We start from the raw sequence: 10,475 nt of genomic DNA, 5'->3' as shown, positions 1-10,475 counted from the left end.
TCATTTCCATCTTTTTAACAAAGTGCAAAATATCAGACACTGGTTTCTACAAACCTTCCAGACAAAAACATTTCCATAAGCCTTTCTGTCGATAAGAAAAAAAGATATGATCTAATTAAGATGTTGGACCTGTTTAAAAACGCACATTGCATTCCTTCTCCTAAAGCCGTTTGGTTGGACGCGAGGTGTGAAGTAGAATTCTGGATACGGACTGGAGTCTCCCAGACTCATGCTGTCTTCCGACTGACACCGCTAAAGAAACGCGATTAATGTAAGAAGACCCTGGCGCTGCCTCGGAGCGCACGTTCATTCCGGGGTTATCAAGCTCTAAAAGGTGGCACCCCGTGATATCAGGCAGCCCATGCGCCTTTTTAGGGTGCCGAGGCCTAGCGCGCCACTGGCAGCCTATGTGGAAGTGTGACCCGACTTTTTGCTAACACTGTCGCTTTAAGAGCCAGCGGCCACGCCCCTTTCTTGCGCAGTCCCCCGCACCACGTGACCGGGCCGTGCGCCGATTGGTGGGCCCGGCTCCCCCGCACGTGACCCCGCGGCCTCTCATTGGCGGCCAGCTCGCTTTCTTAGTTTTGGCTCTCGCGGGGCTGCTGGAGGAAGATGGCGGCCGAGCTAGTGGAAGCGATGGCAAGTCGAGAGCTGCTTTCTCCCGGGCGGCTGGGCAAGGGGCCGGGGGGCGGCCGGGGCAGCCGAGCGGGGGCTTCGGGCGAGGCTGGGGAGGGCGGGGAGCCCAGCGCGGCGAGGCTGGGGGTGGCAGGGAGATTCACGCCAGGGGGCAGAGCCGTTGTGAAGAGGGGTCGCTGGCATATGGGATAATGAATGATAGATCCATAAATAAAAACATCCGCCAGCGGGGAATCGGAGCGGCTCGGGTTTAATCATTCACTCCCCTCCTGCAAGCTCGGCACCTCGCACCCGGCGTGTGCCTGCAGCTGAAGGGACCCTGCGCGGCGTGAGAGGGGCTTCCGTCTTCACGGGTTGACAGCGACGAGGTGTGTTTTTCCCGGCGAGAGAGAGGCGGACCTGTCCGCTGCCCCCAGGGGGAAGGGAGCTGCAGGGCCGGTGTTCGGGCTCGGCACCTGGCCGGCGCCAGCGTGAGGCGGGGGCGCCGCGGTGACCCCGATGAGCGCACCCTTGTCGGCGTCTGTGGCTGGAGACGCCGAGCAGCGCAGAAGTCCCGACCCGTCGTTGCCGTCACCCGTGCCTGATCCCCAGCCGGCGGAGATGCAAAGCAGCCCCCCTGCGCTGGTGCTCCCCGGCTGAGCAGAGCCAGCAGCGCCCCGGTGTGCAGACGGGCAACAGCCGACGCAGACGGAAGCCCCGCTTCAAAGCTGATCATAACTGTTGTTGCAGTCTGATTTTCGCCGGATGGATTTAGAGAGAACTCCGTGCTGTTTGATTGAGAGAAGTCGTCAGCCCTGTTCGCCTTTAGTCCTCTCGGGCTCCGCTGGCGTGACGTCTTGCGCCCGTGGGTTTCTGTCCGAGCCCCCGGCGGGTGTGTCGGCTGCTCTGTAAGGGTCCGGCCGCGTCTGCGGGCTGCACGCAGGCGGAGCAAAGACGAGTCCGGCTGGCTCGCCCTGGGGTGAAGGGCTTGTGTTGAGAGGCAGCCGGGCGCTGGGAGGGCTTGCCCGGTGTCGCCAGTTTCCACAGCGGTGCCTCTGGTCTCCTGCTTGGGGAGAGGAGTCGATGCTGCGTGCGGATCTTTTGTTTTATATAGCGCCTTTCAAAGCTGCTTCTTAAAGTGCTTTCCAGTAAAGAACAAGGGTTCTGAGTGCGGCCCGCGGTGCGAAGGGCAGACAGATCCAGTTCGGGCAAAGCGCTTCTGAAGAGGAAGGGGTGGAGTCCGGATGTGAAGGCTCTCGGGGAGAGGGGACCCCAATCGCCTGGGAGACAGCCCTCTGGGGCTCTGGGGTGCAGCAGGAGGAGGTCGCCCAGCGCATGTCGACGAGTCTGGGGGGACGGGGAGGGGGTCCAGGGTCCGGAGAGGAGGTGCTCAGCGTCTCTTGTCTTCCTCTCCGCCCCGCAGAACATGGTGAAGAGTTTCCGGGTGTCGGACCTGCAGACGCTGCTGTCCTCCATGGGCCGCAGCAAGAGCGGGCTGAAGCAGGACCTGGTGGGCCGGGCCCTGCGGCTGGTGCAGAGCGAGTGCAGCCCGGAGCTGCTCAAGACCATCCGCCAGCTGTACGAGTCGCGCTTCCCCAAGGCGCCCGGCTGGCTGCCGCAGCGGCCTCGGCCCCCCGAGCTGCTGCAGGCGCCCTACCCGGCCCGCAGCCCCCCGCACCCGGCCCCGGCCCCCCCGCAGGGCGCGGACTACCTCAACGGCCTCGCCGCCACCGCCACCGCCGCCACCCCCCCCACCGACGTCAAGCTGGTGCCCCTGCCCTTCTACAAGACTGTGGACGTGCTGCTGCACCCCACCGAGCTCGGTGAGTCCCCCCCGACCCGTCCGGGAGAGCTGCTGGCCGTGCCCTTTCTCCTGTGTGGTCTCCCCTCTCCCTCCTGTGTTTCCTGCTGTTTGCTTTGTAGTTCGGTTTCTCTTATTCTGCGATTTCCGACCTTCAGTGACCCCTGTGAACAGAAGCTCACTGGAGACAAGATTCTCGGTCTTTTCAGCAGCACCTGGGATGGAGCAGGACTGTCCAACAGGTCCCGGGTTCCGGCTTCCCTGCAAACTGCAGGTTTTTATTGGAGCCAAGGTCTTGATGGCTGAAGATGCTCGTTTGTGGCTTAATTGGACCAATTGAACAGCTTCAACCTGCAGGTGCTGCTGCTTTAAAGAGACCTGGAAAACCTACAGACACTGCCCAGGTCCAGGGGGAGGCCGCTGGGATACAGTCTTTTTTGGCAGAGCTTTCCCGAGTCTGGTCTGTAACTGTCTCTCTGTCTCCCTAGTGCCCCAGAACAGCGAGAAACTCCAGGACAGCCCGTGCACCTTTGAGCTGTCCCAGAGCCAGGTGGAGCAGATCAGGAATTCTCGGTGAGCTCTCTCTCTCTCTGCTCCCAAACCTGCAGGAGCTCAATACCCACCTCTTCTTCATCTGGTTACTATCCGGAGATTTACAGGCTCGTGCTTTAATACCTACATGTCCTACATGCCAAAAAAAAGAGAGAACCGTGTTGAGTGATCGCTCTGTCTCCTGTTCCAGGGAGCTGCGCCTTGGGGTGAAGTCTGTCCAGGTGGTGCTCAGGTGAGTGTGCTCTCTCTGGGGAATCTCGCCTGTCTCCCTCTCTGTCGCAGGAAGATGAGGCTCAATACGGGATCACTGTTCCTGGGAAACACTTGAGTGCAATGCTCAAGGCTCACACCGCTGCTGTGCTTTGAGATATTGAATGTTCACAGAGGTTAAATATCTGTACTGGTTGTACGTTGGTAGCTTTTTGGAAGTGCAGGTCGTGTATCCTCTGATGTGGGGGGAAAACTGGAGCCTGACCCCAGCGTGGTGCCACAGCAGAAAAGCTAGACTGCAGTCTTCAAAGGGGGCACCCAGCCGGATCTTCACATTATCGACCGGGCTCTGATAGAATTCCTCGGGCTGGGCAGCCCCAGTCTCTCCCTCATCCCATCCCTCGCTCCCGTAGCAGAGCGGTCGGCTCAGGGGTTGCTGGAGGGAGGAGGCCGCTGTCCAGTGTTTAATCGCCCCTGGAGCTGCAGGATGTAGCAGTGACCGGTTACGGAGCAGGTGCTCGAGCAGATCAGGGCTCGGGTACTGAACAGCACACGCCAGTCAGTCTCGGTGCCTGACAGTTATCCTGAGGGGAAATAAGGCACAGTGTGGAAAAAGGAAAGTACTGCAGTTGTATTTCCTGAATAGCTACATGGAATACTGTAGTGTAGGAACTGCCTCCAGTGTTAGACATGTTTAAGGGCACCGATCAATGTTGTATGATAAGATAAGATCACGTTATTGGCCCTATACAATTTCTTGCATTAGGAATTTGTCTTTTCACATACCCCAGCTTGCTCTCCATGAGACACACAGACAGGGAGAGAAGCTGGGGGTCAGAGCGCAGGGTCAGCCATTTATACGGCGCCCCTGGAGCAGCTGGGGTGAAGGGCCTTGCTCAGGGGCCCAACGGAGTAGGATTCCTCTGCCGGCCGCGGGATACGAACTACAGACAGAAATCCAGATGCCGGCCCCTTTCTCCTGTAGGTCAGGGGTGTGAATGCCCACAGGGTTAGGCAGCGCAGGCTGGTTCGTGTGAGCAGTTGTGATGTTCGCTGATCAGTGACTCACCGGATCAGCTGCGATTTACTGAACTTTTCCAGGTCGGAAGGATCTCGGCAGCCAAGTTAGTTTCTCATGACACGGGCGCTATAGGGATGTTGTCATCGCTGTAACCCTTCGCAAGTCTTTACTCTTCTGCCGCGCGTCCCTTCCTGGTTTCTGCCGAGTCACTCCAGCTGTGTGCTCCTCTGCAGGATCTGCTACACGGACACCAGCTGCCCACAGGAGGACCAGTATCCCCCCAACATCGCTGTCAAAGTGAACCAGGGCTACTGCCACGTCCCGGTACGCCTCCGCTGGCATGACCCCCTTATCCCTGCTCCTTCCCCTGGCGCCCGGTGGGGTCGAAGGGCAGGGCGGCTGGGGCTCGGCTAGCGTTCCCCCTCGGTGAGCCGAGCCCAGCTGTGGCGGGACCTCCGCGCGGCTCTTTCGACTGTGGGGCCCCGGGGTGAGGGTTGGGAGGGGGGTGGGGGGCAGAGTTAGTGTGCTGACGCTCGGTGGTGGTGGGGGTGGGGCTGGCACTCGGGGGGGGGGGCCGCCACCACCACGCTGACCTCTGCCCTTGTCTGCGGCCGCCAGGGCTACTACCCCTCCAACAAGCCGGGCGTGGAGCCGCGCCGCCCCTGCCGCCCCATCAACATCACGCCCTGGCTGCACCTGTCCACCGCCACCAACCGGGTCACCGTCACCTGGGGCAACTTCGGCAAGGTGAGCCCCCGCCCCCGCCCGCCGCCCCGCCCCGCCCCGCGCGACACCGGCGCCGCGGCCAGCCTGACCCGCTTGTCTCTGTCCGCAGCGGTACTGCGTGGCGCTCTACCTGGTCCAGGTGTTCACGTCGGCGGAGCTCTTCAGCAAGTTGAAGCGCTTCTCGGTGGAGAGTGCGGAACGCTGCAGAGAACTCAGTAGGATCACGGCCGGTGCCTTCTGTGACCTCCAGCTCCTCCTCGCCTTCCCCTCCCCCCCGCTTGTCTAACCCCTGGCCAGAGTGTAGCCCTTCCCCCCTCGTTCTGTTAGTCTGTGCTGCGGGTTCCCTCCGAGCCTGAATTCACATCCCCGATAAAAGGATTTTTTTTCCCCTCTCTCTGAAGCTTCTGTGTCTTTGCTTCTAGTCCAGGACAAGTTGCGGTTCGACCCCGACAGCGAGATCGCGACCACGGGCCTGAGGGTGTCGCTCATCTGTCCGGTGAGTCCGGGGGGCCGCCGGGGCCGGCGTGTCCTCCTGGCGCCTTGACCGCTCCGCTGAGCCCGCTGGACGCCGTGTGTAGAGTCTGCGCGCAGTCTGGGCAGCCGTCCAGCTGCAGAGGGGAGCTGCTGCTCCTCCGGGGGGCCCTGTCTGGGGAGGGTGGGCCGGGCCGTCCCAAGAGCTGCGCTCACCCCCCCCCCCCGCCCCCTCTCGCCCCGCTGCAGCTGGTGAAGATGCGCCTGGGCGTGCCGTGCCGCGTGCTGACCTGCGCCCACCTGCAGTGCTTCGACGCCGTGTTCTTCCTGCAGATGAACGAGAAGAAGCCCACCTGGACCTGCCCCGTGTGCGACAAGCCCGCGCCCTTCGAGCTGCTGATCATCGACGGGTGGGTCCTGCCCGTCCTCTCTCGCCGCGCGGCTTTCGGGCCGCTGCCGGCGATCTAACCCTGACACCCCCCCCCACCCCCACCAGGCTGCTGTCGGAGATCCTGAAGGAGACCGAGGACGTGGAAGAGATTGAGTACCTGGCCGACGGCTCCTGGCGCCCCATCCGGGCGGAGAAGGAGAAGGAGAGGGACAGAGAGAGGGAGCGCAGCAACACGCCAGAGTGCCCCCTGCTGGACATGTGTAAGAACAGAGGGAGGAGGGGGGGAGGGGTTACTAAGCTGAGGAAGGGAAGGGAAAATGTAGAAGGGAAAATGAGAGTATCCCAGCAAGAACAGGGCACCAGTCCCTCACAGGGCAGACATGCGCTCTTTTCCTAGAAGCCCGTTAACCCAGCAGCTAAGAACACGGGGAGAACATGCAAACTCCACCCAGACAGCACCCCAGGTCAGGCACTGAACTCGGGGCCCCAACGCGCCGCTGTGCCACCCCAGAGAGGAGCAGGCTCCGTTAACCCCAGCCTGCCTCTTGCCTCCCCCCGCAGGCTCCCCGGAGGCGAACGGCCACTCCCCGGCCCACAGCAGCACCAGCCTGAGCGGCAAGACAGCAGTGGCCGGAGCTCCGGCCGTGGTGGACCTGACGCTGGACTCCTCCTCGGAGGAGGAGGAGGGAGGTGGGGCGGGGGACAGCGAGGACACAGAGGACAGTCAGGACAGCCCTCCCCCCAAGAGGGGGCGCTACGGCTACGACAAGGACCTGGTCACTGCTTACTGACCGTCGCTGGACGGGAGAGCGCTTGGGGGCGAACTGGGGAGGGAGCGATGGAGCAAATAATTTCCCTCCCCTCCCCCCACAAACACTCTCTCTCCACTGCGGACATGTCCTGGAGGCCAGTCCAACGCCTGGCTTCTTCTGCGCACTACTGTGCAACGGGGCACCCCCAGACCCCCCCCACCTTGCTCCCGGTTCCTGTGTTTCTCCCTGCAGCTCAGAGAGGCACCAGGTTCCCTCCCTCCATCCCCGGAATTCGCCCCTCTTCCTCGGCTCGCAGCTGTGACTCTTCCTCTCTGGGGCTCGGACCGCTCTCTCTCGCGGGAGAGGAGGGGTGCCCGGGGGGGGGGGCGCGTCGTCGTGCTCCTGTAGTAGTTTAATAAAACTCATAGCTTAAAGACGTGCAAAAAAAAAAAAATGATAAGTCTGATTTCAGAGACTTCATCTGAAAGTGGGGTTGTGGGGGTGAGGTAGGGTGCAGGACGCTGACCTGGGACTCGCCGTTGGGATGCGGGATGGATCCCGGCTTTTTCCTCTGCAGCAGAGCTCCGCTGCGGTGCCGCGACCCGGAGGTCCGGTTTCGTTTCGTCTCTCCCCCCGAGAAGATGATCACCTACCTCAGTCTCAGCAAGAGAAATGCAGCAAGCAGCACTTGGGCCTGAACCCTCCAGGGAGCGGAGGACGCGAAGCCAGGAGGGGATTCTCCCTGGATTTTTTGTTGTGGAAACGAACCCCTCACCACGGGACAGAGGGCTGGATGGACAGCAGCTGACTTTTATTTAATTTTAAAACTTGATTTTTTTTTTTTCGTGGAGGGTGGTGAGGGGGGGGGGGCGGGTGGTTTTGGACTTTCTTACCCCTCGTGGGATTCCTCGCGCGGAGTGGAGTTCTTGTCCTAGTGGCGGCGGCAGTGATATTCCGGCAGAGATCCGGGGAAGATGATGTGGAATTGTGCGGCTCTGTTGGCAGTGGGGGTGGAGGGGGGCGGGACCTGAGTGGGGGGTGGGACCTGGAGTGAGGTGGTGGGTGGAGAGAGGGGTGGGGCTTGAGGCAGGAGGCGGTCCGGACAGGGGGTGGGTGGAGTCTGATGCCGGGGAGGGGCGGAGCATGTCTTGAGTTTGCTGCTCAGTGGCAGCCGGTTTCAGGCGTTGGACCGGGAGGCGCTGCCCAGCCTGGGGGGGCACCCGGGTCCGCGGTAGGCCGCCGTGGTTCGCGATCGCGCGGCTGTGTTTCTCTCTGCGCCGCAGAGCCTCACAGTCACGCGAAGCAGTCGGCTCCCTGGGGGAAGATCCGAGCGCGCAGTGGGGGTTGGAGAGATCGCTCTGTTGAATGGGGGTGGTTTAAAAAGTGTGGTGAGAGGAGACCTGCCCCGGTACCACACCTGCTGTAGTGTGTGTGTGTGGGGGGGGGGTGGGGGGCGCGTGGGGGTATTCTGAGATTGAAGTGATGCGGGGTACCCTGCCGTGTGTTGGGGGGAGAGGGGGCACTTGAAGTTCCTGCTTGGTGTTTTTTGGGGGGCTGGCGCAGTGGGACGTTGTCCCTGGCTCTCCATGTTTGCGTCCGGCCCGTTCCAGGCGTGCAGCGTGGGTTCGAGAGGGTGAGGCTCCTCGATTTGATCAGACAGAATCCGGATTCAGCTGCTCTTCTAACGGGAGTTTGTCCTCGGGCACGTCGATAGTGCGGCGTCGCGCTGGAGATGCTTCCAGCGGGCCGGGCCCGGTCTCCTGCTCTCGCCTGTCGCGGCCGTGTGTCTTGTCCCGAGGCGAGATGGGCACGGAGCTGGGCCCGGCCCGGTTCGCGGTCCGGTTTCCCGGCCTGGTGGGGTCGCCAGCCCTCCGCTCTGCTGTGTGTCTCCCCCCCTGCCCCCCACTGCTCCAGGTTTTACTGTCGTCTTTTAAAACTAATCATGCGGTTGATGTGTGCTAGTCTGTCTTGTGCGTAGAGCGAACCCGGACCCCCGTTCCCACAGAAACCGGACCCCCCAGAAGCGATCCTCTGCAGCCGCCCCGCCGTCCCCCCCCCGGCCAGGGGGTCCGGCCGCGTAATCGATCCGAGGGCCCTTCACCCCCTGGTGTCCCGCGGGAACGTTTGGACTTCCCCCAGAGTGCTTTCGGGGCTGGGGCCCGTTCCGGAGCTGCAGGAGCCCCCAGAGGGACGCGTCTCCGAGCGCTGGCCACGCCGAGCGATCCCTACCGGAGCGCCGCGAGGACGGATCTCCAGCTCCGGCCCCGGTCCGGTCCGGTCCGAGCTCTTCTCTTCTCCCGGGTCGCGCTGGGCTCAAGTGGGCGGCGAGCGGCCCAGTCTGCTTGTGTTCCTGCGTCTTGGTGGTGGGGGGATGTTGTCCTCTAGGAAATGGACACCCCCCCCGGCCCCCAGGCTCTCTCGCTCCCCCCTGCGACAGGGCCGGCAGTCCCAGCTCTGTACTGTACCAACACGCTGTCTGTAAGAAATGCTGTAACAAAAGAACGAGAACTTGTGTCCGACTGGCTTGGGGGGAATTCAAAACCACGCAAGTGTTTCCCCAGGTTCCCAGTGTTGAAAGCTAATAAAAGGTGAATTCAGCACCGCTGCAAAATCCAGTAATTCCCACTTTCCCAGTCTTTTCCCCACCGCGCTGGGATGAGCGAGCGAGGGAGGTGGGGGGGTGGGACGGACAGGCCGGCGGGGGCTCGCAGTCCCAGGTGTACATGTTCAATGTTTAAGTGTCTTTTTATATGTTCATATTAAAAAAAAGCCAACAAAAAAATTAATAAATAATATTTTATCAAGCTGTGATTTGTGCCGCTAGCTTTCCGCCTCTCTGCTGCCTTGTGTCCGACCGGCGGGGGGGCTGATGCCTTTTTTTTTTTCTTCAGAAAGTTTTTTTGGGTTTGTTCTAAAAATGTGAATATCGGCCCCCAGAGAAGAGGAAACGTCCTGACCTCATTGCCCAGGTGATCTGTGGAGGGGGCTGGTGGCAGTGCATTGAAAATGGGCGACAGGAGCCACTTCTTTACACAAAGCGTTGTGGGTGTAGGGAACAGGGTACCCAGCTTTTACGTTGAAGCTGATATCCTGGCTGCCGGCAGGACACGGCTCGATGAGATCTTGGATCAAATTGCTCCAAATGGCTCAGCTGGGCTGAAGGGCCTCCCTCCTCTGAGCCAGAACCTTATTCACGATCAGAACCCTGTCTGTAAGATAGACAAGCTCAGGGGCTCTACCCTGTTCATGAGTTCTGTTAAAATGGGTTTTAATGCAAGTTCATCATTAACAAAGTGCTTGAGTCACTTCAGCACTTGTGTGGAAAGACGAGGAGAGGGCAGCGTGGTCCTGATATTTTGGGGGTCTTATTGCAAGGGGGATTTAGGGTTTCCTGTCGCCGGCCTAGACTGTAAAGCAACCCCAGGCTTTTCCTGCTGCGGTCTGCAGCCCTGGAGTCTGTGAACCAAGGAGAATCTGAAGCATGAATCTTTCATCAGCTTCGCTTCAGTTCTCCAGCATGTTAAACCACTGCAGGTGCTGTTTCTGAGCTGTCCTGCAAGGTGGTGCAGTAACCTCAAGCCTCACTCTGTGTGTCCTGGGGCATGAGAGAAGTGGTAAGTGTTGCGGCTTTAAGATTTTACTGCTCCTTCGACAATATTGCTACTGTAGAGAATCCAATATGAATTTCTTTATTTTTCCGGTGTTAAACCCTAAACTGACTTGGGGGAAAAGTAGCAGTGGATGTGCCTGCAGTATTAAGGATGGCCACTGGAGGGCAGTCTTGGGCGTTTCGCTCCGCTCTGTGCTTCTCCGCTGCTGAAAGCAGGATTGGCCACCTCTGCACAGCGGACGGGAGTTGTCTGCAGGAGGAATGCAGCCCCAGTTGGGGAATTTGTTTTTTTTCTGGGGGGGGGTACACGTTTTGGGGTTGTCATT

The 10,475-nt window shown here is 60.5% G+C and overlaps 1 protein-coding gene across 2 annotated transcripts; it reads left to right on the top strand.

Moving 5' to 3' along the window:
- The first annotated feature begins 540 nt into the window (after positions 1–540).
- On the top strand, positions 541–9,343 carry pias4a (protein inhibitor of activated STAT, 4a). Of its 2 annotated transcripts, none has more exons than XM_088622555.1 (11): positions 541–639; positions 2,039–2,438; positions 2,905–2,989; positions 3,159–3,200; positions 4,433–4,523; positions 4,818–4,946; positions 5,035–5,140; positions 5,348–5,421; positions 5,646–5,806; positions 5,893–6,047; positions 6,349–9,343. In XM_088622555.1, the coding sequence occupies exons 1-11, from the start codon at positions 613–615 to the stop codon at positions 6,576–6,578; spliced, it is 1,500 nt and encodes a 499-aa protein (XP_088478681.1). In that variant the 5' UTR covers positions 541–612; the 3' UTR covers positions 6,579–9,343. The 2 variants fall into 2 exon arrangements, with proteins under 2 accessions (XP_088478681.1, XP_088478682.1); XM_088622556.1 differs by lacking the exon at positions 541–639 and adding an exon at positions 687–1,004.
- Positions 9,344–10,475: the final 1,132 nt, after the last annotated feature.

The sequence above is a fragment of the Lepisosteus platostomus genome, chromosome 27 (assembly GCF_059453375.1).
Source record: "Lepisosteus platostomus isolate fLepPlt1 chromosome 27, fLepPlt1.hap1, whole genome shotgun sequence".
NCBI lineage: Eukaryota > Metazoa > Chordata > Actinopteri > Semionotiformes > Lepisosteidae > Lepisosteus > Lepisosteus platostomus.
This window is presented reverse-complemented; position numbering and strand designations above follow the sequence as displayed.

Coding starts and splice junctions, on each gene's coding strand:
- pias4a (XM_088622555.1), top strand. CDS start 613: ATGGCGGCCGAGCTAGTGGAAGCGATG. Junction 2,439..2,904: donor GCTGCACCCCACCGAGCTCG/GTGAGTCCCCCC, acceptor CTGTCTCCCTAG/TGCCCCAGAACAGCGAGAAA. Junction 2,990..3,158: donor GAGCAGATCAGGAATTCTCG/GTGAGCTCTCTC, acceptor CTCCTGTTCCAG/GGAGCTGCGCCTTGGGGTGA.